Raw genomic sequence first — 27,248 nt, 5'->3', positions numbered from 1 at the left:
TGAACTTTATCGACAAAATACTAATTGACCTTGTAGTTAAATGGGAACAATTAGCAGACTTAACTATCTGGTCTGCTATATAAAAAAGAAAACCCCAACATGTGGTTGTGTACCTCGCTTGTCGGACGCCTATGAACAGTGATTGGTGCTATAAACATGCATATCATTCCCACAAGTGCCAACCGGTACGTATTCTTTCTATTTGCTAATCTATTCCATATATATATATATATATATATATATATATATATATATATATATATATATATATATATATTGAATTGGCTTTATGCGCATATGGTAATAAAAGCAAACTCTGCGACAGTGTCATGCATTGGGTACAGCAACATAGCTACAGTACAAACACACACTTAAGTCACTGCGCAACAAGATAAACACATTTACAAATCAATTTCCAATACTTACTTGTCTTAACTGCGGCCATAACTTTGTATTTCTCATTTCTAGACTATTCCAATAAAAACCTGTAAATTAAAACAGTTGAATCGCACTCCTTCTTTCTGACGTTGTTCTACCTTTCCATAACCCGCCTTCGTCAGCAGCTCCCGTGTCAATCACGGAATTCATTAACGCATACTAGTACTACCAGGACAAGCCTGGGAGTCTCACACAGTTTGGAGCTCCCACACAAACAGAGCAACAGACTGTAGAAGCGTTGTGAAGCAAGCAGTGGTGCTGAAAAAAAAATAGCCATTTAAAGAGTGGAAGTTCCAGTGTCTCGGTACACGACATCTGAATTTGCAATTAATCATTCAGGCTTAATTAATTAAGTATTAAAAAAAGCACATAAACAATGGACATCTCTACTGGAGTAACCATGGGATACTGTGCTTGAAGCAGCATTTTCTTTACAAAGTGTGCTGGTAACTTGTACAGAAAATATTTTGCTCATGTTGCCTACAGTATCTTTTGGAAACTGGAAATGCCATGTCTAAAACTCAAAGTTTTGGGACAAACGTTTGCTGCAATGTATTATTCTAAAAGGGAAATGTGTATCCCTGACTATATAGTGAACTCATTTTCAAAATCATGCAACATAATTCAATAAGTAACTTCATTAAAAACCAACAAGTGCAGCAGTGCTACCACAAATATGATCTATTTACAGCCAATGTAAAACAATATTTGGCCTCAAAAATGTGTTTCAGCCAAGACTGGTGCAACATTCAATTAAATCCAAACAAGCATTGAAACATATTTGTCAGTATTTCTACAATTATTGTATCACTTTTAAAAATAATGTTCTTTATTTTGGCAAGACACGAGGGAGAGAATGGGAAGAAAAGACAAGAAGGTGAGACAGCAATAGGTTTATAAGGATTTAGAAGAACAGCTGTTAATAGTTACAATACCTTTCAGAAACTGGAGAGACCAATCTTCAAGCTCTCCTTATCAGGTCATTTACTATTTACTTCATGCAAACACCAGTAGCCTTAAAACAAGCCTAAACCCACGATATTAAACACTAAGCAACATGTAGTGTCTGATGTTAGGGGTGTCTGATGTTAAGACAATTGGCCATGTGTATATATATATATAGGGTCTTTATTGTAGCTTTAACTATTTATTGTAGCTTTAACTATTTTAGAGATAACAGTCTTCCCATGAGATAAAATAGCTTTTTATAATTGCATCCAGGTATTATTGATGTGTGCTCTAGTTAAAGATATTACATGACAAGTGCTTTGGTCATTCCTTTAGAAAGGTCCTGCTCTGAGTTTGTCTTCCAACTGAACCAGGCAGTGGCAGCAGGTTACTATGCTATGTCACAAAGCTCTAACTCGCTTTATTTACAAAGTGCTAGTCTTTAACTAAAGTTGTGTAAGGTCCATCATTACTGAAATGCATCTGTACAAAATGTGTTATTGGCCAGTTTGGAGAGACTTAGAGCAAACCAGATCATAACGGACAGTCAAGAGGAATGCAGGTTCTTGGACAGTCAGTCTAAGAAGCAGCCTAGATTTACATTGCCTTTACTTTAGGTAATCTGTTAGGTTGCTTTCTAATTTGAGTGGTTATTTTTTCAAAGGTAAAATTATAATCGCTGACTAATTTAGGAAGAAGTCTCTAGTTTCATGTTGTTGCAAGTGGTATTTGCAAATGCAGTGCTAGGGAAGGTGGGGAAAAGTGGAGATGTTTAAAGTTATGCATGCCTGTAACCTGTGTTGGTACTCTTTCTAAAATTCCAAAACTAAACACGGGTGCAATCATGTTATTTGCAGGAACGCTTTTTGAAATCTAAATGAAGATTAATTTAAATTACGTATGTTAAACACTGCTGTGATAGATAATGCTGACCTCTGCTGGTGAGATGAGGTATAAGAATAAACAACCCACTCATTCAAATACTGTATTTTTTTCTAGGCAGAGGTTAAGAAGCTTGCTTGGTAACAGAATGTAAGAAATTCAAGTTTACATGGTGTTAAATGTAATACATTCATAAAGGTAAGCCCTTGTGCTGTGCCTTTACTAGAAAAACTGATCACATTGTTAACTGTGTCTCTAAGAAATGAAGAATTCCTCTCAGGTTTGTTGCCATGTTACTCACTGAGAGCCAGCTGCTATGCTGCCTTTACCCAGACTTTACGCAGATACAGACCTGTGGTTTTCTCTTGTATGTGGATTTCTATTACTTTAATTTAACAAATTGTACTCCCAGTTACTGGCATGCATATATATATATATATATATATATATATATATATATATATATATATAAAAATCACTTAATTAAACTTAGCTTACTTAAGCAGAGCATGCTTTAAGAAAAAAGAAGAAAAAACACCCTTGCGAGTTATGTGTTAGGGAAAAAATAAAAATAGATTTGTTGATCTCTTCATGTGAACAGTGCAGCGTCACTGGCAAGACTGTGACAGTGAAGAGAGCAGAGCAGTGGTGTAGCGTGGGAGAAACTAGGAAGGGAAAAGAAAAGGCGAGCAGCAGTTTTGGATGAGATGGAGCGGACGGATGGCAGAGGCAGAGAGGCCGGCCAGGAGGGAGTTGCAGTAGTCTAGGCGGGGCAGTACCAGGGTCTGAACTAGGCATGGATGTCAACTCTCAAGGTTTACCCTTGAAACTTACGTTTTTTCACAATTTTGAGAGTCTCACGGTCCTGCAATGGATTCTCACGTTTGTGCATATTAAGTTTGTTATTGTTTGTGAGGTAAATCCAATACAACTGTCCAAGTGTATTATTTCATTTTTTTGGGGGGGGGGGGGGGGGGGCGATGACGACAAGGACCGGAGGTCACAAATGGAGATTAGATAAAGGAGCATTCAGAAAACAAAATAGGCAACACTTTTTTACACAGAGAATTGTGGGAGTGTGGGACCAACTGCCCAGTAATGTTGTTGAAGATGACATCCTGGGATCCTTCAAGAAGCTGCTTGATGAGATTCTGGGATCATAAGAACATAAGAACATAAGAAAGTTTACAAATGAGAGGAGGCCATTCAGCCCATTTTGCTCGTTTGATTGTTAGTAGCTTATTGATCCCAGAATCTCATCAAGCAGCTTCTTGAAGGATCCCAGGATGTCAGCTTCAACAACATTACTGGGTTGGTTCCACACCCTCACAATTCTCTGTATAAAAAAGTGCCTCCTATTTTCTGTTATGCTTCCCTCTTTATCTAATCTCCAATTGTGACCCCTGATCCTTGTTTCTTTTTTCAGGTCAAAAAAGTCCCCTGGGTCAACATTGTCTATACCTTTTAGGATGTTGAATGCTTGAATCAGATCACCGCGTAGTCTTCTTTGTTCAAGACTGAACAGATTCAATTATTTTAGCCTGTCTGCATATGACATGCCTTTTAAACCCGGGATAATTCTGGTCGCTCTTCTTTGCATCCTTTCTAGAGCAGCATTATCCTTTTTGACCAGAACTGAACACAATATTCTAGGTGAGGTCTTACTAATGCATTGTAAAGTTTTAACATTACTTCCCTTGATTCATGTATGAATGAATGCACTGGTTTTATTGAAAAATAAAAGGTTTAAACAAAACAGAAACAAACACTGAACTCAAAACAAAACAGCACTATGGCCAAAACAGACAGACAAAACACGGCAAACACTAAACACATAAGTGTCATGAACGTACAGAATTCCGTGTGGTGACAGTGTTGAAAGGCGCAGTTGTCCAGGAGGGTCCAGCTCAGCTGCGTCTAAAAAGTTGGTGACTGGGTGAAGGTGTTGTATAACAATAAAATGTTCCCCAGCTTCATTGGGGCGTGTCTCTTCAGCAATACAGGTAGGAAAAAAAATGACGCTGTCTGGGAGGTTACTAGACGTGCTCTGCTTTTGACCAACTCTTAGGACACCTAAATTACCTAAAAATGAAAACAACAAATAAATAAGAAAGTCGAATCAGCAGTGTCGCACAATCTTGTTCAAGTTGATACTAAAAGCAAATCCCTTAGCCTTGGAGTCGGTTCACCACATTCCTCCACAGTGTAAATCTCCAAGATACTCGGCTTGGGCAGAAAGCAGACAGTCCTGTTTCTTTACATTCCACAGCGGTTTGGATTTAGTTAGGAGTATAAGCTTACTCCCCATCAAAACCTGCTTCACCCTGCAAGCCTGCAGACCAGTGGTATTCAACTGTGGCCCTCAAGATTTAGTCCAGTCCAATGTTCTAATGTAGTTAATTGAAGCTGTTAGGAGGCAATTAACTAATTTAGGACCTGCCTGGAATAAAGACCAGGACTGGAATGGCTCAGAGTTCAGAGGGTCAGAGTTGTGTACCACTGCTGTGTAGACTATAGACCAGTGGTACTCCACTGGCCCTCGAGATCCATTCCAGTCCTTGTCTTTAGGCCATGTCTCTTAACAGCTTCAATTAACTACATTAGAACTAGAGGCTGGCACGGGTAGAAAATCTGGAGCCGGGTACACACTGTAAAAAATACCCGGATACCCAGGTCTTTTTTGTGTAATGATTAAAAAAAAAAACCCAAAAAACACATATATTAATGTTTTAAGTGCATGATACATATTTAAATAATATATAGTACATTTAGTCCTTTATGATCTGTAGACTTGTGCAACCTTTTTCAGTACTGGAAACATTGAAATAATAATAATAATAATAATATTTATTTATTTATTTAGCAGACGCCTTTATCCAAGGCGACTTACAGAGACTAGGGTGTGTGAACTATGCATCAGCTGCAGAGTCACTTACAACTACGTCTCACCCAAAAGACGGAGCACAAGGAGGTTAAATGACTTGCTCAGTGTCACACAATGAGTCAGTGGCTGAGGTGGGATTTGAACCGGGGACCTTCTGGTTTCAAGCCCTTTTCTTTAACCACTGGACCACACAGCCTCACGTGTGGGCCAGTGTGAATACAATTATGTTAAATGTGCTTGATCCTGCGTGATTCTTTGCAACATATGTTGGCCATATTCTGCTGCTGTTGTTGTTGTTGTTAATGTAATGTTGTACTTGTATTGATTCAGGGCAATGCAAGGGTTCCAATAATGGAGGTTGTGTTTATTTTCTCAATCGGAACACAGCGTAGTTTACACAAAACAAAAGTATAGGCAAGGAGTATATCTTACTGCTCTTTCTCTTTCTCTCGCTTTTCCTGTTTATCCTTTTTTGTCATCCGGCTTTTCTAACTTTATTGTTCACCGGTGTCTCTGGCAAACACAATAGTCCAAAATGAAACTTAACGGTCCTCCAAATCTGAACTGATAAATAAATGTAAATATTTCAGTCTTACATTAACATGGCATCCAAGAAAAGCATTGTGAGTAATGTTTTTCTCATACTGATTTAATTTTGTTCTATGCGCCTTAAGTATTTTGGAGTGCGTATGCTTTTTCTTAGTAAATCTACTTCATTAAAATAAAACAAATGCTTCCGGTTTTCAGTCTGTTTTCTAGGGTACATCGCTGACAATACTTTAGTTATATGTTTATTGATTTTTAAATAAAGGCTACTTATTTTATTTTATCTTTTTGGTAAGAAACTATATCTGCACAATAACTGTAGATAAAGCATTCCATATTGGAAGCCACACAGTTATTATTATTATTAATGGATAATTAAGTTATCTTTATCTAGTTATTATTATTGAGGATATTGCTGCTCTAGAAAGAGTGCAAAGAAGAGCAACCAGAATTATCCCAGGTTTAAAAGGCATGTTGTATGCAGACAGGCTAAAAGAACTGAATCTATTCAGTCTTGAACAAAGAAGACTACGCGGTGATCTGATTCAAGCGTTCAAAATCCTAAAAGGTATAGACAATGTCGACCCAGGGGACTTTTTTGACCTGAAAAAAGAAACAAGGACCAGGGGTCACAAATGGAGATTAGATAAAGGGGCATTCAGATCAGAAAATAGGAGGCACTTTTTTACACAGAGAATTGTGAGTGTATGGAACCAACTCCCCAGTAATGTTGTTGAAGCTGACACCCTGGGATCCTTCAAGAAGCTGCTTGATGAGATTCTGGGATCAATAAGCTACTAACAACCAAACGAGCAAGATGGGCTGAATGGCCTCCTCTCGTTTGTAAACTTTCTTATGTTCTTAAAGCTTGTTTTAACATTGCTTTTATTATGCCAGCCCAAGTTTACAACTGCATTGTCATATTTGCTACATTTTCTTTAAATTCTCAAATTAATAATCGATACAGGGGTAGTAAAAAGAGACCTGGTAATTAAAAACCTGAGGGCTACCCATCAGGTTTTCAGGTACCCGTACCGATCTCTAATTAGAACCTGCCTGGAGTAAAAATCTGGACTGGATTAGATCTCGAGGGCCAGAGTTCAATACCAATGCTATAGACAGTACAGTGGACAAACTAAGAACGTATTCATTCATATTCAAACTATGAATATCTCAGGAAACAAAACAGAACAAGCGATTGACTTTTTTCTTATTGTTACAAGAAATGTCATCTAGCACAGTTCTGGTTGCTACAGTACTGGTCAAAGTGATAAGAACACCATACACATGACAAGTCCTTATTATAACTTAAGACTATTTACATTAAAAGCCCCTAAATTAAATATCTGAGTTGTTTATTTCTGGTTTGGTAATTGAATTGGGTTTGGTTTTCCTTTCTTAAAAATAATCTAGCCCATTGTGTTAACAATAGTAGAAACCTTAAGAAGGGAAAATCTTTTTTCCAAGGCCACTAGGAGGAGTTCTAGGCTTGCAACACAAACATACTGTTTTATCAAATAATCTGACTATGAGCATTGTTACTTAAATAATTCAGATGTTTCAGGGAGGTTTTATTCATATTAGAATAAAAATGCTGACATGGAAGTCCATGGGCTTGCAAATTGTATTATTTTTCTTTATATAATATATTATATCATGTATATATAATAGGAAATTGCCACAGCTGCTCTCCAGGGTGCTGAACCATCCAGGTGACATGTGTGGGATACCACTTCGATATCTGGGGGAATCGGCTGAATAAGAGATGCTGTGGAGCACAGAAACTGTATTCAAAGTTGTTTCTGCTTGCTGAAAAAAGCAGTGGTCTCATCTGCTATTATGGACAATACTTTCCTTTTGGACTCACACATGGAGATTTATAAATGTGTTATTACAATGCTGATGGTTAATAACAATGAATAACAGTTTATTATTATTATTATTATTATTATTATTATTATTATTATTATTATTATTATTATTATTATTATTATTTATTTCCTAGTAGACACCCTTATCCAGGGCGACTTACAGTCGTAAACAAAAATACATGTTTGTGTGTATATATATATATATATTTAATAACACGTTATCATAGTTAATGTCTTGTAGTGTTTAGAGCACCCTGTATAGCACCTTTATAAATATGTTACTGATTAACTGACCCTTAAACTCGTGTATGGTGTAAATGAAGGTGTAGCGCAATATAGACTGAAACAGTAGACTCTCAAATGCTTAGAAAATGATTTCTGCCATCATGGGGCCAGGTGTAACTTAAGACTGTGGTTTAAGGAGGCTGGTTGAGACCACACAGAGACGGGGCCAGGCTGGACAGTGAATCAGCATTAGCTACCAGGAAGGACTTTTACAGTATACAAATTACATTGTGGGTAGGCTTTAAGGGTTTGGTTTAAGCTGACTCATACATTTCTCATTAACTCATTTCATTTGAAATACAGTTGATCTATACCCTCCTACTGTACTTACAGTATAATGCTTTTAGCTATAATGATATTAAGTAGCAAAAATGTGCTTATATTTACCTACAATGATTTAGATGAGCATGTGAAAACATCTATTCTGTCTATGACATGTTATTATACAAAAAAAGTTGCCAGTCTTTTTTTTATATATACAGAGAACTCTGTTTAAAGTGTAGTGTGACACACCCCTTAAGGGGTTTACCAAAGCAATATAAGCATCCAACCCCAATTAGCATATTCAAATTACTGATCTCCTGCTGTACTGAAAAGGGCAGTGTATACAGGCTTGTTTCAAATACAAGACCCTACACAAACCATTTAGGCCAGGGAAAGAAGAAAGGTAAGTTTGGTCTTTTACATCATTTCAGATGTTTTAAGTTATTTTTGAACAAGCGCTTAGCAATCTATATCCAATTGTTCATTTCATTTTGTGAACTCCTAAAACAAAGATTGCATAAAATGTTCCCAAATTGGCAAAAAAGACAAATTTAGAGCTTAATGGAAGCAAAATCTGTAACTGAATTTGAAACGCAATCTGTATATTCAGAGCCTTTTTTGTGAATAAACAACGTGTCTGAACTGTAAGCTGTAAAATATTATAGAAATGATGCAGTGTAAATAAAGATATATTAACTAAATATAAAACAAAAATGTTTTACTCAAAAAATCCAACTTCCCAAGGTTTCAGTATGTTTAACATACCTTTGTCAAGGGAAAGTGTGTTTGAAAACAAACAGTGGAGGTACCTTTGGGCTTTTAATGCCATGGGAACTACACACACTTATTTACATTTAAATCTATTAATGTGCTTGTAATGTCATTTACTACATAGTTAATGATGTAATAATTCCTTTCTATTTAAACCTTCAGGCATCATAGTAGTGAGTCTATTTATCCATGTATTTTCCTTTATTCTTCTATATTGTACATCATCTAATTTTACTTCTTCTAAAACTACAAATTGTAGGTTATTCATAAAAAAAGTAAATTAACATAAAGGAACATAAATGGATAAACAGACTCAATACTATGATGCCTGAAGATTTAAATAGAAAGGGATAAATATCATCCTAATTTACCTTGCATTACGTTTTAGGCATTGTACACGTTATGCAAAGGTAATTTCAGGCGGTAGTGTTTACACTATAATTCCACATGAATTGGCACAATGTAGTTCCTTTTTTACAGAATATACACTAGTTTTTAGAATGTTGTAATTACAAATGTTATTCATGTGTAACAACAGTGTAGTTAATGTTTTTTTAAGTCACAAAAGAAGATATTGTTATTTTAATTCTATTTTTTACTCCTAGCTATCTAAAAACTTGCTTTTCTTTTCTGAAAAGATTTTGAATCTATGCTTGCTTTATTTTTGTGTAATGTTCAAAACTTTACCCTCCTCTAAATTTGCTTTTTTGTGAAGAGCATTGATACAGATGAATTAGCATGAATACAAATAAATATGTAAGTGTGAAGGAAATGCATCTGGTGTGTCATTCCAAGTTTTGAAAAAGTAATTAACATTTATTATTATTATTATTATTATTATTATTATTATTATTATTATTATGACACATCTCTTTCATTGGGATTCCTCAAAATGTTATCCTGCAATAGTGACATTGTAATATTTGGGTTAACAAACGTCACAAAGAATCCACAGCAAAGTACAGTAACAGTTGGTTCCTGAAACCCAAGAATAAGGTTTTATGATGTAAATTACTATACAACGTTTACAAAATGTCCGATTCTGTTCTACTCCTATCTATCAAGCCACATAAACATCTCCTTTTATACCCTAGCCACACTACCTAAACACTGCATAATCAACACATGATTGAAACCACATGATTGTCATTCACTTCATACATGATTACATTTTTAAAACTCTGGCTCTCGTATTAGCAGGGGAACCCTCGCTGAGCAGCTTATTACATTTAGTTCAGTTGTTCTGTTTGTGTTTTATTTTGGCTTAGTAATCGTATTGTGTCAAAGGGATGCACCTCATATGGGGATCCCAGCTGCACCTCAACAAGCCTGGGACCAGTCATGTTCATAATTATCTAGTTATCCAGATCTGCCATGAGGATCTGCCACCCCGGGGTATGCGCGGTGGGTACGGTTTTTGTTTTGCTTTGTTTCAGTGAATTTCTTTTTTGACTAGAAGTCTTTCTCACTGTCTTCCGAGCTGGAATGAGTTTAGTTTCACATACAGTAGTGTGCAAATGTATTACAACACCCCATTGCTTCTGTTTTGATTTGTTGTGCATATGAAATCAGACCATTGTAACTGACAATTGTCAAAATAGGCAAATTAGTGATTGTCTCATTTAATTGATGACTATAATAGGTAACACATGAAATTAATTAAAAAAGTAAGAGAAAAATAACACATACTATAGCCACAAATAGTAAAATGCATGAGACTTTTTATAAGTTTTTTAAGATGCCTAATTAAAGCATAAGGGGTAGATGTACTAAAGTGCTGCGTCTGTTGCAATCATTGCAAACCACATGCAAACCAGTCGGAAGTGCAGTGTGAAATGTACTAAACAAACGCAACACTGTTAGCATCATTTTAACAAATGCTTTGCGGCCGCAGTTCTTATTTGTGCTTTAGCCATGAATATGTAATTTTGGGCATTCCTGCAGAAATTCGCAAAAACAGGGTGGAGAGTGCAAATGAGGGATCAAAAATATTGTAATGAGATGTACTAAAGCTGCGGGCAATTGAGACACTTACAATTGCATCAATGTGTTGAAAGCATGTTTTAAACAGTTGCAATTGCTGCTGGCATTTCCAAGTTCACCTTTTCTCGTGTGTTGCCATTTGTGCACAATGTATTTGAGATGAACACTGATGGGATTAAACTGCCTTTCATTTTTATATATATAATATATGTATAAATATAACAGTATTAATATAGGTAAAATCAAGATGGAACAGAATGCATTGTACAGATGACGTTTACATTTAACAAAAACAATGTTATTTTGATTCTTGCACCCTTGCATGTATAGACGTTATCCGCTGGGGACTCTCTGCTGCAGCAAACCACAACTCAGCTGCTATTTCATTCTCGCTAGAGATCTCGCTAAGATAATGCAAATCATTTTTAAATGAGTATATTGCGGCTCTCTTCATTAACATATTTTTTCTTAGTACATACGACAAAATGTGCACTTTGCAAATTGTCGTAACGAAAATGCAAATTGCGGTTTGTTTGCGCTGTGACTGGCTTATTGTGACTGTGATTAGTACATCTACCCCAAAGTGGTCTAACATTTTCACTCATGATTAACTACTTTTTCTATATCACTGATTACTGACCAAAAATTTAAATTCTCGCACCCAGAGGGTTTCATGCAGATAGGTATATAAAGGATATAAATGACTGTGGCAAAGTGGTTAACAGTGTGCAGGTGCAGGAATGCAGCAGTGAACAATGAACAGACAGACAACAATAATCCAGGTGCAGTGATATTTTATTTATACAATCCAAAGTCTGATGACAAAACAGCAGTAAACAATAACAATGAGAACAGGTAATACAGAAGCGTGTATTGCTCTGCTGTTAATCCCCGGGTTGGTCCCATAATAATAATAGTCCCATTCCTAAACACCCACACGTAACACAAAACACAAACACAAGTCCACAGTGAGTGTTAAAGTGCTTGTGGTGTAAATACAGTTATTTGTGAAACAATGTGCAGTGATGTCCGGGCAAGTGCTGGTCTTTGGCAACAGCTCTGGATTGTGTTGGCCATCTAATAACAACAATAAACAGTTTTTAGACACAACAAACAAACAAAACACTCATGATTTACAATACAGGTCTCCTTCCGGTTTAGCGTTAACCATAACAAGGAACAGATCACTTCGCTATGCCCCCTTTTGTACCGTCAATCATGACCCCTTGGTTAACTAGTGCAAACGCTCCTCCAATCCGCGGCTGCCACGTCGTTTCCCTTCTGGGTCGATGATTTAGTGTATCGTAGCTCTGTCCCCTTTCTATATTACCAACTTCCTTCTAACCCTGGGAATTAATTGTCTGGCCATCCAGTCCAGGGCACTCTGTTCCCTTTACACAGCGCGCTCTCAGGTCGGGAGAGAGATTTATCACCAAGAATAATTCTGTCTCTGTCACAATGACACATTTTGTTCTGATACATTTTGTCAGATTTGCACTTACTCTTTTTATTTTTATATATATATTATATATATATATATATATATATATATATATATATATATATATATATATATATATATATATATATATATATATATATATATACACTGTATATCACTCTCCACAACTAAAACATAAATCATATACCTTATAGCAATGCATCAATATAAAATAGATATAGATTCAAAATATATGCTTACCTTCCAGTATATGGAAGTGTACAATATAGTGTAAGGTCTGAAACTGTCTTCAAAGGCAAAGACTTCAAAATACGACACCAACAGCAATCAGCTCGATCAGAGATCTTCAGAGCATGGCTCACATCAGCTTGTAGTTAGCAAGTTGAGTGACACTTGACTAGGATTTTACCTCGGTTTTTATAGAGTTTTGCTTCGCTTTTTACGTCAGAAGTCATAATTAAATCTTAAACATTAATATGCCTTGAGCGCTCCTGTCCTTCAAGTTAATAACATTTTCAAAACACCCGGTAACTCCTTCTATAAGATTAATTAACCATCATCCCCTAGTCCACCTCTCCTGCATCTCCAAAATATGTAAGGTGAACTTTTCTGTAAGCATTTTCTCAGACGTATGGCATAACATGGTCCTATGCTATTGCTCCCCCTCACTGGTTTTTACCAGGTCTTCATTAATTAATATGATTTAATGAAGTCATATATAGTTCACCCCTGACTCCCCTTTCCTGTACCAGGAGGTATTTCTTATATGTAAAAGGTCACTCATTATAGAAAACTTGGCTTTCAACCCCCCCAAAGATTGAAACTCTCATCAGTTGCCAAAAAGTTATTTCCTTCAACTACCAACGCGCCTGGTACCATTTCTCTTTCAAGCAAAGACAAGGTTAACAAATTAATTACATTCTCTTTGGCAGATCCTACTATATGCCTGACACAGACTGGTACCATTATGCTTTGACTGAAGTTTTTACTTTAAGTTCATTTCTGCACTGTATTCTCTTATTTTCAAACTTAACAGTTCTTCTGTTAAAATAAAAAAAAATTACACTTTGTTTGAATTATTCTAGAATACTAGTAGCTTAAAGACTATTTTAGGATCAAGCTAAATAAGAAACTTGACTGTGAACATTAGAGTTAATTAAATGAGATTCTCATTTCTGCCTTTCTCCTCAAGGTTATAAACCTTGGCACCAGTAGCTCAGACAAAGACAAGCTTAGCTCATTTCACAGGTGTTTTTTGGTCAGCGTGACCCCAACCTAGCTCCCTTTTTACTCAGACTTACAAAGATCCAATAATATTTTTTACTGTTATAACAGAATAAACAGGAATATAGAATTAACATAACTATAGGTTAATACAGAGCATATTATAACTATGTATGAACAGTGTGTTTTAATAATTTGTTTAGTATTTCTGCTGGCTTTATATTCTTTAAAACACAGTACAGTTATTACAACATTATACCACACATGCAGTTTCACAAATGTTCAATTTGTATCCCAAAGATTAGCCTGCTTCCAGTAGCTGTCACAGTCTTGGGTCAGTTTCTGCTCTCAATGAGTCTGATACCTGCAAAAACTTAAATCTTGTTGGCAGAACTTCCATCACTACATTCCCATTCCCATCATCAGTGGGAAGACTTCAAATAAATGAAACTGTTTCTACCAAAGAGACATCTATCTCTGCCGCATACACCTTTCACTCAAAAAAGGTGATCGCACCTTGTACAAGGGAAGACAGGTTTTAGGTTAATTCGTAACAATTTACACACTACTGTACTTATATTACTGGGTGATGTAAACTCAACCCCTCTGATTGATAAAGTGTGAATGCTCTCTTTTTATGGAGTTTAGTTACCGTAAGTCAGGTGAGAAAGACTTCCCATCTAAATGTTTGCCAAAGAATGTATTAAGTTTCTCTTGTTATTTCTAAATGTAGTCACCATCACTGTTCCATTGATATCTGTGTATGGGGGACTGCCTCCTACTAGAGTGTGTTAAGCTTGTCCCGAGTTGCTTATTGTTGTGAGCAGCTTCAGTTACCCAAAACAGTACAATAAAATGGTGCAATAAAACATAAAATAATGTTTTATTGCAACATCATCTTTTGCTACAATTCTGTCTTTACAAAGACAATTGCAATTGTTTTGACTGTCAACATATTGTTGGTCAATATCAACTAAGGAGCTCCTCTTAAAGCACTTATCATTAGGAGGCAGTGTGGTCCAGCGGTTAAAGTCCAGGGCTTATAACCAGAAGGTCACTGGTTCAAATCCCACATCTGACAGTCACTGCTTCAAATCCCACGCCTGCAATTGCCTGACACACAGTGTGACCCCCAAGCAAGTCACTTAACCTCCTTGTGCTCTGTCCTGCGGATGAGATGTTAAATCAATGTCCTATTGTAAGTGACTCTGCATATAATGCACAGTTCACAGCCTACCTCTGTAAAGCGCTTTATGGTGGTGGTCCACTTTGAAAGGCACTATATATAAATAAATGTGTTATTATTTCTCTGCTCATCGCCCAGCTTGTCTCCAAAGAACAGCAACACACCTTGATCTTTTGAGTAAAGTTTTTATTTATTATTATTATTATTATTATTATTATTATTATCTTAAACTGAGCCTTTTCTGCTGTTCAGTTGTAACATTGAAGGCACAAGCTGATGTCTGTAAGTTCTGATTGAAACTGTTGCAAAAAGAAAACCTCTGCTCAACTGGCTGGTATCTGTGACATCAGCAGCTGGTCATTGAAATATGGGAAATAAATATGGTATTGGGATAGCCACATGTGAAGTATTAATCACATTGCTTAACTTGTTTAAATGGAACAAACAGCAACATAGCAGAGAGGGACTTTGAAATGACAAGTTGACCATTAGAAAGCCAGAAAACATTATAAAAACACGCTTTCAACACAGTTACATAGTCCAACATTTTAACATACCACAGGTTCAAAATTAACCATGAAAAGATACCTTCAAGGTTTGTTTGGTTCAAACATTTTACACAGAATTACTTAAAGATAAAAACAACTTGCAATACAGCTACCACAAGTGTCCTTGGAAGCAAACATTCACAAGAATGTGTTAAGTCATTTCTTATCGGTGTGGGAGTGCTAGATATGTAAACTTGTTGTGGCAGTTATTATCTACAGTACCACAACTATTTCATAATTAAGGCTCAAACTTTTGGAATTTTGGTTTGTGCTTGTGCCATCTTATTTCCTGGTTGCTGAATCATGGAAATCAGTCCTGTGACTCACAGACAACACGATAATGTACGATAATGTACTAAATGTATGTATATTAGCTTTAATGAGCTTAGCTAAACTCACCTGTTTTTTTTTTTTTTCATAGGACTAAAGATGAATGCCACTGAATCATTTCTTACAACAGAAGACTACTATAACTATGACGAACTGGCCAAATTCATGCTATGCAATAAATCCAGTGTCATAGAATTTGCCTCATGGTTTCTTCCCACACTTTACACCCTGGTCTTTATTTTTGGACTCATCGGAAATGGCTTAGTGGTCTGTGTCCTGATCCAATACAAAAAGCTGAGAAGCATGACTGACGTTTACCTCCTGAACCTAGCTGTCTCGGATTTGCTCTTTGTCCTCTCTCTTCCTTTTTGGTCTAGCTATGCTGCAGTTTCTCACTGGGTTTTTGGAGCGCCTCTGTGTAAAATAATCAGTGGGTTTTACCTCATTGGTTTCTATAGTGGTATTTTTTTCTTAACAATTATGAGCATTGACAGGTTTCTGGCAATAGTTTATGCAGTAACTGCTATGAGATTTAGGTCAGTAAGCCATGGTGTCTTTGTGAGTGTCGCTGTATGGGCAATAAGCCTCTGTGCCTCACTCCCTACAATTGTATTCAGTCAAGTGAAAAATGAATCAGGACTATCAACATGCAATTCTGAGTATCCGGAAGGCCAGTATGTGAAATGGAAACTGATTAATAATTTTGAACTGAACATATTAGGCCTTCTTCTTCCATTTTTCATTATGGTGTACTGTTATTCAAGGATCATTCAAACATTACGAGTGTGTAGGAGTTACAAAAAGGAGAAAGCAGTCAAGCTCATTTTCATTGTGGTAATCGTGTTCTTCCTGTTTTGGACCCCATACAATATTGTTCTTTTTTTGGAGTCGTTACAAATATTAGATTTTTTTAGGGATTGTGACTCAAGCAATAATTTGGAAATTGCAATGCAGTGTACAGAAACGTTAGCATTCGTCCACTGTTGTTTGAATCCAGTGATCTATGCTTTCGCTGGCCAGGAGTTTAAAAAATGTCTTAGGAAAATGCTTTATAAATGTACATCATATTGTTTTGTTTGTAAACAATGTAAAATGCTTAGCTCTGCGATATCAGAGCCTTTGAGTTCAACCTATTCAAGATCCAGTGGAGAACCTTGTGTCACCAGAGTTCTGTAGAACTGACATTCTGTATAGGTAAAGAGCCAAGGCAACTCCCTGTGGAATCCCCAGCAAAAACAGGCAGCTTTGCACAGCCAGGATGTCAACCTGCTATCCTCTGACTGTATGACTCACCCTGCACACCAATATGATGCTGTCGTAGCCAGGGCACATATTGGTTTTGCTGATTATTTCTGTGACTGCTCTAGGACTGCAGAATATTTGTTTACAGACATTAGCACATTTTTTAGCCTGCAAGCATTTAGGTATAGCTGGACAATTTTCTTTTGACCTGATTGAAGGTAATAGAGGTGGCGTTCTGGTTTGTGCAGAGTGTCAAAATAGTAAAATCAATCTGAAGTTGCTTTTACAAACCCAGTGATAGTTTGGGGGAACTAGAATGCTTTAAAATATATAGAAGAACATAACATTTTTGCTTTTCAATGTGTAAATCAATTATTACATTCTGTTAGGTAATTATAAAATTATGCATGGCTGATGTATAGAAAAAATGCAAAATAATTACATTTCTTTAGGCTATACAATAATTATTTCAAAGACATCATTCTATCTCTACAGTATGAGGAGCTAACTGCAATCTTTTGGTCATTAGGGGCAAAGCATGTAATATAATAATATTGACTGGTAATTAAACAAAAAATCATTGTAACCATTGAATGGCAACCACTGTACATACTTTGTAATTTTGTGTATATTGTACTCGTTTCCAACATCAAATGCATGATTAAAATTGTTTAAATCGAGGCTTTCTGCTTAAGCTTGATTTGCCAATAAAAATGGAGAGTTACAAAAAAGTTTTTTATTGGCAATATGTATTCTGAATCCCTTTTATTGTCGCGTGTCTATTTTGGATATCGTTTGTATATGTTTTGTTAGTATGTATTGACCACTATCCGCAAAAATACAAAACCGCTTATCATCTATATCTCTCTCTCTATATATATACACACACACATATATATATATATATACATACAATGTGGTTTATTAGGCAGCTAACGTTAGGTTATTATCATAACCCTGGTTCCCTGAAATAGAAATGTAATCATTACCTCATGGGCATTTATCCTTTAATACCGTCTAACCTGAATAGATATATCAAAGCTGCATGTAGTGTTTGTGACGTAGTCGTGCTCGCCCCCAAGGCCATAAACGACCACTGACACAAGTATCGTCATCATTTGTCCTTCAAAACTGCTACAATCATGGTCGCAGCGACCTTGAAGGTTATTGGATATATTTCTATTTCAGGGAATCTGGGTTATGATAATAACCTAATGTTTCCTATCAAGTACGAAATGTAACCATTACCTCATGGGTAGAAACACCAAAGCTGTTCCAAGGCAATAGTGCAGATTGGAATGCTACAAGGCTTGGCAAAGGCCATCTTGCGTGTTACTATGAAGAACCCATTACAAGTACATAGGGCTATGTGACGGGGAGCCCTACCCCTTTGTATAAATGTGCACTATATTTGTATTATTACTATTATTTTCATTATAATTATGGCTGTTTTGTTTTGATAATATAACTCTCTGTATTGGCTTTATTGTTGTGATTTGTTGTTATTATTATGATCTATTATTGTTTGGTTTGCAAATCGTGTACCAGCTTGTAGGCACTCGTTTGTTATAGTTTATTTTCACTTTGCGTTGTTTTGTCCCGCATGCCCTTTCCTTTTGTATTTTGAAAGTGTTTTGTTTATACTTAATAAAGATACTGCATTGCCACCGCAGTTTTGGTTCAGTTCAGTGTATCCGAGTACTGCTTCCTGAAACCTGACGTCACACACATCACCACATCAGCCATTCTGTCGCAGGCTATAACATTAAAGGAGAACTCACCTCTATGTTTATGCTGTAAGGGCCGAGCTTGAAGCCGCCTTTAACACTCTTGTTCTAAAACCAGGGTTTTGTGGATCCACGACATTCAGCCGATAGAACCACGTAAAAGTATGGGGAGTAGCCCACACTGCTGTGTCACAAATCTCCCTGACAGATGCACCCTGGAATAAAGCCCACAAAGTTGCCATGCCCCTGGTAGAATGGGCACTGAGCTTCTCTGGAGGGAGTAAGTTGGCTTGTTCATATGCAGTCTTAACCATATCTGTAATCCATCTTGATAGCCTCTGTTTAAACAGAGCTTTCCCATGGGACTTAGCCCCATAACAGATAAATAAAAAACTGCTCAGACTGCCTCCAACTTTGAGTTTTCTGGACATAATACGCTATTGACTGAACCGGGCAGAATTTGTGACAAGTGTGACTTTTGCCCTGGCCTCTGCAAAAATTATGCAGGCTTAGCGGATGTAATCGCAAGCAAGAAAGCTGCTTTCATGGATAAATATTTCAGCTCTGCTGAATGCAAGGGCTTAAAGGGAGGCTACATAAATGTTTCAAGCACCACATTAAACCTCCAGCGAGGGGCAATGTTGTCCTTAATAGGTGGCCGAAGCCGCCAAGCTCTTTTCAAAAATTGCCCTGCCAGGAAATGCACTCCTGGGGAGACTGAATCAATTTTAATATGACAAGCTGAAATGGCTGCCAAATAGACCTTCAATGTAGAGGGGGATTTCCCCTCATCAAATAGGTCCTGTAAAAATTGCAGTATAACTGCCATGCGACAGGTAGTAGGGTCAAACCCCTTAGGCAGGCACCACAATTGAAAAACGCCCCACTTGTACCCGTACTGGGAACGCATGGACCACGCTCTGGCATTCTGTAAGGTGTCAATGACCCTATTAGAAAGCCCCAGATGGCTCAAATGGTGCCGTTCAGTGCCAGACCGAGAGCTGCAGGCTCGGGATACCACAATGTCCCCCGCGCCTGACTGAGCAGTTCGCTGCATTTTAGGAAGCTCCACGGCTGGCCTTGCAGGAGCTGTATCAGGGTTGAAACTTTTCAAACAAAGGAATCATTTGAATTTCCCACCGCATGCTCCGATTGGCTAGTTTGTGCCTGAATGGACTTGTAACCTTGACTCCTCGCCCACCCCCCACCTCTTGGCTGATGAGTTAATTATCATAATTTTAAAAAGGGAAACCTTTAAAATGTACATAACTTTTGCTAAATCATTTTGCTTTTATTCTGAATTCCTGTTCTTTTTACCAAAATAAATTACATTTCTTTAGACACCAAATATGTCGGGTTGCGACTTTGGTTAGAGATTGCAAACAGTTTAATTACACTGTGTAACAATTTTTTTTTTTTTTTTTGGTTCCTTGGTAGTAAGTGTTATTTCCTAATTGCTTATGCCTCAAAAGTATAGAAAATGGCTATTATTCCCCACAAACTTTGCTTTTGTGACCAGGACAGTAATATTTTGAAATTTACCTATTTTCCAGAACATTCCAGATAGATTCAGTGCTGAGTAAACTTGGAGTAACTTCTAGAACTTTCTAGAACTTTCCAGTAATATAAATAGTAGTATAAATACAGGGGCCTTAAGCCCACCAGTTCAGTTTAGTTCCAGCTGCCTAAGTGGATACATATCTGCATTTTTCTGAGATGGCATCAAGGTCATAGGAGACTTCAAAATGGTGGCATTCCTGATGGGTCTCCAAGGCGGTTTTACCAAGTTTCCCTGGGGCTTCCTGGGCAATCACAAGGCCGAAAACTATGTGGAGCTGGTTGAGACTCTGGTGAAGAACTACGGCACAATGGGCTGTAGGATGTCCCTCAAAGTCCATATCCTTGATGCTCATCTTGATAAATTCAAGGGGAACATGGGAGCGTACTCGGAGGAGCAAGGCGAGCGCTTCCACCAGGATATACTGGACTTTGAACGCCGCTACCAAGGACAGTATAACGAGAACATGATGGGAGACAACATTTGGGGGCTGATTCGTGAAAGTGATTTACAGTATAATCGTAAATCTCGAAAAACTACTCACTTCTAAATCTTTTGTAGTCATTTTTGTATTACTTTAGTATAAATACATGTTAATTTGGATTCATATGTTGTTTTTGTCTGACTTTATGTGAACGAAAAGACACAAATTTGCCTGTTTTCTCATTGGAAATAGGTAAATTTCAAAATATCACTGTCCTGGTCACAGAAGCAAAGTTTGTGGGGAATAATAGCCATTTTCTATACTTTTGAGGCATAAGCAATTAGGAAATAACACTTACTACCCAGGAACAAAAATTGTGTTACATAGTGTTATCTTAGGAATTTATTACCTGGGTTATTCTGTGCTTGTTAGGCAGTTTAAGAATAAAAAAAAAACCGCTAGCATCTTGTACTAGCAGTGGTTTTTTGGTTTACTGTTAAAATGTAAAATATCCATGACATTTGTTATATATTTGTGATGGCAAAGTCTATATGACCTACAACTCCCCTCTTTCTGAAGAAAATAGCGTTAAAAACAGTTGTTGTACTTCAGAACCTAGTTTCTGCCTTTGTTTGGCAAGGAAGGTGGTGGTGCAGTTCAAGCAAATGTCTAATTTCCAAAAACATTGTGACATGTACAAAAATAAGGCGAGGGAAAACAAATATTCTAAAATAATGGCAACACACAATACAAAATCTTGATATAAGTAACAATAGTACTCTAATTATAAATGTCTAGGGAAGCCTCTTCTGCATGGTTCGTCATGAGCATGTTGCAACATTGTTTTCCGGTAACTCTGAGCGACTATCCATCTGGGTAGATTATCCTTTTCATGGGTTAACACAAGTAGTCCTATTTTAAGGGAGATCCTTTGCTTCTGGCTGGCCAGGATTTTCAGTTCAGGATCATCGCGCAGGCTAGCTGAGGTGAGTGGGTTCTCTTCAGCATTTTGCACATGGTTGTGCATCTTTCAGATTACAGCATCCCCTTCTTGCATTTCTACCAAGTCTGTGGATAGTTCTTTGTGGTTCAAGGAACCCTCACATGGGGCTATATCTTGTCCTTGTTTGGCTTATCTGCGGGTGATGGCATGAACCATTACTTGGTTCTGGGCTGAGTTCCCAGTTTTCTATGTTCAAAGCATCCTCTTTTGCCAGCTTGTCTGCTTAGTCGTTCCCTTGTTTTTCAGGTCCCTCAACAAGTGAGTGCCCCACTACCTTCATCCAGTAGATCTTGACGCCATGTTCGGAGACAAGTTGATCGATAGCCCGTATCAGCTCTGGGTTTGCAACTGGTTTACCGTCGGGTGTCCTCATGCCTTTTCGTTTCCAGCCGGGCAGGTAGTTAACAAAACTGTCCTTTGTGTATTATTTATTATTAGTTTATTTAGCAGACGCCTTTATCCAAGGCGACTTACAGAGACTAGGGTGTGCGAACTGTGCAGCAGCTGCAGAGTCACTTACAATTACATCTCACCCGAAAGATGGAGCACAAGGAGGTTAAGTGACTTGCTCAGAGTCACACAATGAGTCAGTGGCTGAGGTGGGATTTGAACCGGGGACCTCCTGGTTACAAGCCCTTTTCTTTAACCACTGGACCACACAAACTCTGTAACATCCTGCTGGATAGCTGTTTGGATGGCCAGCAAAGCTTCTACCAATTCGGCATATTGGCTGGTTTTTGATTGCAGATGGTAACTCTTTTGGAACGAATTGTGTTTCCAAATTAGTCCTACACCTGCCTTCAGTGTTCCTCCCTTCCTAGTTGTGCTGCTGTCTATGTAGATGTTCGGCAGTCCCCGGCACACATCCTCATTGTAGTTCAAATGTTTAACAGTCAGCAGTCTGTTTGACTGTACAACTGCCTGTATAATAATGCAAACCTGATACACCGCAATGCACAATGACAGGAAATGTTTAAAATCAGTTAGCTTTCCAGTCAGGCAAAATCTCATCTTCAAGAAAGAGTTGACACAGACAGAGCTGGTACACCTGAAAAAAAGAAACATTTATTTTAAGAGATAAAATATTTATTTTAAGAGATACAGGTAAGTCCTTTTTTTAAAATCTGTTTAACATAATTTAGGCCTTAGGTTCACTTACACCTGTGGCCTGCTCATAAATATATTATGCTCAGTTTGCTAAATTTGAACTGTAAATGACTGTACTATGAATGTACTGTGGAACTTACCATAAATAATTCACTATGACCTTTACCATGCTTTTCTTTGTTCAAGCCTTCAAGGTGTGTATCTACACTTTGGTTTTAGTATGGTATAGTGCTGTAAACAGTATTAGCATTTATTCAACATATAGCAGAAATGCTGTCAGAGCCCACACAAATTGAAACTAGAGTGAGGTTAAATTGGTTGTTTTGAGGAACTACACGCTTTGTTGACTATGACAAAACTAAACTTTTCTGGGTATTGGTCAGTTTATTACAGAGAACATAAAATATTTTTTTATAATTGCATAATAAGTGAAACTAGTAAAAGCGAATTATTTTATTAACACGAACAGACTGTACTAAACACTTTAAGATTGAAGCATTTTTCTAAAAGTAATTTTTGACTGCTTGATATAAATATCCCCTTTCTACTTTTTGGAAATATTCACTTCAAAACAATGTGCTTATTCTGGCTGGATTCGATACTGCACAAGACACACAGCATTTTACATAGTCCCAGCTCAAGTGTTCAACAATAAAATTTGAGTTTAAAAAACAAACAATCTTTATATTTGTAACTTTAAAAAATCAGTTTGCTCTCTACACGTCTGCATTTGTTGGAAGAAATGCATGTCTTTTGTTGAGAATTGCTTTTTGATTTTGGTTTAAATAGGAACCTTAATTTTGTTTTTCAGAATGATAACCTGGTTTTGGACTCTTAATTTAATTTGGACTTGTTTTGGCATACTTATTGGAGTCTGGATTTTGAAATCATTTTACATGGCATTTTTAGTTGGTACATTTGCACCGTGGTTAACTAATGCATTTTATTTAATTCGTTTAATAGCAGTTTTCCATTTACAGTACGTAATCTAGTAATTAGAAAATGATTTATTATTAATAGTTTTTTAATTCAATTATACCTAATCACGTTTTTATTTACAATGTAGGTAACATACTGTGTCGTCCAAATGCTTTTAATGAAAACATCTCTTTGGTATCATCGTAAATAAAAATGTTATTTCGTATCATTCCATTTATGTAATAATAATAATATCGTGCTTTTGCTTTTACTAATAATTACTGGTGTGGAAGTGCAGGGTAATGCACTCACAAGACAAAGGAGTTCTTCAACAAATTAATTAAGAATGAAAAAACACATAAAGCACTGTAAGTAAAGATAACAGCGGTGTCACTCCAGCTCCAGCGCAGAACAAGTGAATGATTTCAATGTCTAAAGCAGGACGGCCCAGCTGCCTTTAAAATCCATTTAAAATCCAGAAAGTAAACTTACTTTTAAAAGAAGCAACATCGTCGTACAATGGCAATCTTTATTTCAGTAGCGTTTTGTCTGGTTTATGAAGCAGGACTCAGGGAGATAGTGTGGAATTCTCGATTTAAGGTTTATTGATAATAAACAGATAACACCGTATAACAATTTTGAGATGGCATCAAGAGGCTGCAAGCATCTGGCAGACGCATTTTGCTATGTCTGCGGCCAATTTATCAAGACAAGAGCGAAAAAGTACTCCATGGAAGCATCTGCTAAGATGTGTGAGGCCTACAAGGCATATTTCGGCATGCCTGTCGGGGATCAAGACAAACCCTGGGCACCTCATTTCACCTGCGAGCACTGCAAAAAAACTCTGGAAGTTAAGATGGACAATTGTTGCTTGGAATTTTATGTTATAAAATTTGTTAAAATTTTTAAAATTGTAAAAGTTTTTAATTTTAAAATGTTTTACAATTTTCAATGTTATTGAAAAAATATATCATATATGAAAAATGTTGCGAGAATCTCTTACACATTAGTCATGGGTGAAATAAATGTATTTTTGTAGGATGGTACAGAGGGGAAAAGAGAGCCATGAAGTTCGCTATCCCAAGAATTTGGCGGGAACCCACTGACCACTCAAGCAACTGCTACTTCTGCATGGTGGACCCTTCCAAACGTCGGACTGGCAAGAATGCACCTGCTATCACGTATCCGGACCTTCCTTCATCCATCGCCCCGGTGCCACACTGCCATGAGCTCCCCGTACCCACTCCTCCGGAGAGAGAGCAGCCGTCTTTAGAAGAGAGCAGCAAGTCAGAGAGCAAGGAAGACGTTGTAGATCCAGATGACAATTTCAGAGGTGGAGCTGAGGAGAGAAACCCATACTACCCCAACCAAAAAGACCTCAACGACTTGATTAGAGATCTTGGTCTCACCCAGTCCAATGCCGAGCTTTTGACATCTAGGCTCAAGCAGTGGAACTTGTTGGATGAAAGTGTGCAAGTCGCAGATCAGAGGAAGCGTCACCAACCTTTTTCCAGCTTCTTCACCCGTCAAGATGGGCTCTGCTTCTGCCACAATGTGACCAGTCTGTTCGAGGCAATCGGAATCGCCTGTAACCAGAATGAGTGGCGCCTCTTCATTGACAGCTCATCCAGAAGCCGTGCTGCTCCATAATGGTAACAAGTACCCGTCTCTTCCCCTAGCTCACTCGGTGCACCTCAAAGAGGATTACAACAGCATCAAGACCTTGCTGGACGCCTTGAAGTATGATGAGTACGGCTGGGAGGTCATAGGAGACTTCAAAATGGTGGCATTCCTGATGGGTCTCCAAGGCGGTTTTACCAAGTTTCCCTGCTATCTTTGTCTTTGGGACAGCAGGGACACCAAGGCGCACAACCACAGGCGGGACTGGCCACAGCGGACCGAGTTCTCTGTGGGGAGGAACAACGTCAAGTGGGAGTGTGGCAATGTGCCCCGCCCCTGTGTGCATATTATGTGTTGTGTGTTGCGTGCGTGTGTTAAATGTTGGTGTATAGATTGGTACACGGGATATAAACGGGTCTGTGTTTCACGTGTGATTTAAAAAGGTAGATTTGTATTTAGGCACGAGGAGGGCACAAATCACTTCACGTGCTGGTTAAATGTAATATGTGAGCACGGGGTTGCACAGAATTAATTCACGTGCTGGGATTCAAGTGAATAATTAATTAGTAATTGAATCCCAGCACAACAGTATATATAGATGCACATTTCATTCACTCAGGTTGTTGGGTGTTCGGTGAGTGGAGAACGGGAGAGAGGCGGAGGAGAAATAAAGTAAAATAACGTAATGTAAAAATAGTGTTTTCACTCACCGTGTTTGTTTGTTTGTTTGTTTGTCTGTGCATCCACCGTTTGTGTGTTAGTACGTTTTGTTTGTCCTTTTATTTTGGCCTCAAGTGCCGTGTCCTCTTTTTTGTTTCAAACCTTTTATTTTCTGTTCTGTTTATTAAATGGTGAGCGAAAGCATTCGCTCAGCTTTACCAAACCACACATCTCTGTCTGTTTATTTCCTGCTTCTGGTCTGACGCCACCCACTCCGGCCGTCTTTGTGACACGTGGTGTCATCGTGGGATAATAGCGCCTCCAAGCGTCAGACCAGGAGAGGGGGTTTTGTGAAAAAAAAAAAAAAAAATAGTAAAGCGAGGATGGGAAGAAAGAGCTGCAGGAAGCAGCAGAAGCAGCAGCAGCAACAACAACAGCTGCAGCCCTCATCCTGCATGCCGGGCTGGGAGGAGGACAGCCACAACGGGGCAGTAGCCACCCCTCTACCCCCACTGCCACCGGGTTCCCCACCGTCCCGGGAAATATGGGACTGGCTGGTGCACCCCGAGGGGAACTTCGCCAGTGACCTCCCCTGGGTTATTCACGCGCTGCAGATGCGAGATGGGAAACGATGGGAGGACTGGGAGCAACAACACAACCCGGCATCCGTTCGTGACCTCACAATGGTGGTGCTGGGGTACCTAGCTGCAGACATGGGAGGGATGCCTTCCAGTGAGCAAGAGGGAGAGGAGCAGTCGCTGCCCTCTCCAGTGCCCGAGCGGGAGGAGCCAGAGCGTCCACAGCCCGAGCGGGAGGAGCCAGAGCGTCCACAGCCCGAGCGGGAGGAGCCTGAGCGTCCACAGCCCGAGCGGGAGGAGCCTGAGCGTCCACAGCCCGAGCGGGAGGAGCCTGAGCGTCCACAGCCCAAGCGGGAGGAGCCTGAGCGTCCACAGCCCAAAAGGGAGGAGTCGGTGCGTCCACAGCCCAAAAAGGAGGAGGTCGGGGATGATGGCTGGGAGGTTTTTTTAAAGAACCTCGCGGCAGAGTTATGCCCTGGCTGTGGGGCTTATGGGCACACGTTAGCCATATGCCCCACCCAATATGAAGAGGAGGAACTAGCGCCCAGACGGGGAGGACCGCGAGCGTCCAGCGCCCAGACGGGGGGGACCGCGAGCGTCCAGCGCCCAGACGGGGGGGACCGCGAGCGTCCAGCGCCCAGACGGGGGGACCGCGGGAATCCGAAGCCTGAGAGGCAGCTGTTCCCACCTTCACCAGCAGAGCAAGAATGCCTGCTGGTTTCCCCATCACAACCAGCAGAGGAAGAATGCCTGCTGGTTTCCCCAGCACAACCAGCAGAGGAAGAATGC

At 38.5% G+C, this 27,248-nt stretch overlaps 2 protein-coding genes across 7 annotated transcripts in view; one reads left to right on the top strand and one right to left on the bottom strand.

Annotated features, from left to right (window-relative positions):
- The window catches only part of LOC117400282 (protein cordon-bleu-like), a 112,748-nt gene extending 112,114 nt beyond the window's left edge, over nt 1-634 (bottom strand). For all 5 annotated transcript variants that reach the window (XM_034920487.2, XM_059022286.1, XM_034920510.2 and 2 more), the window contains exon 1: nt 427-634. The gene's annotated coding sequence lies outside the window, so the exon portion shown is untranslated. The remainder of the gene's footprint in view (nt 1-426) is intronic.
- Nucleotides 123-18,547, top strand: LOC117399533 (C-C chemokine receptor type 4-like). Of its 2 annotated transcripts, none has more exons than XM_059022287.1 (2): nt 123-185; nt 15,714-18,547. In XM_059022287.1, exon 2 carries the CDS (start codon nt 15,722-15,724, stop codon nt 16,796-16,798), a length of 1,077 nt encoding a protein of 358 aa, XP_058878270.1. In that variant the 5' UTR covers nt 123-185; nt 15,714-15,721; the 3' UTR covers nt 16,799-18,547. The 2 variants fall into 2 exon arrangements, with proteins under 2 accessions (XP_058878270.1, XP_033854681.3); XM_033998790.3 differs by lacking the exon at nt 123-185 and adding an exon at nt 8,419-8,521.
- Nucleotides 18,548-27,248: the final 8,701 nt, after the last annotated feature.

The sequence above is a fragment of the Acipenser ruthenus genome, chromosome 4, assembly GCF_902713425.1.
Source record: "Acipenser ruthenus chromosome 4, fAciRut3.2 maternal haplotype, whole genome shotgun sequence".
NCBI classification, from domain to species: domain Eukaryota; kingdom Metazoa; phylum Chordata; class Actinopteri; order Acipenseriformes; family Acipenseridae; genus Acipenser; species Acipenser ruthenus.
This window is presented reverse-complemented; position numbering and strand designations above follow the sequence as displayed.

What these genes read in the sequence shown, in the direction of transcription:
- LOC117399533 (XM_059022287.1), top strand. Translation starts at nt 15,722, where the DNA reads ATGAATGCCACTGAATCATTTCTTACAACAGAAGACTACTATAACTAT.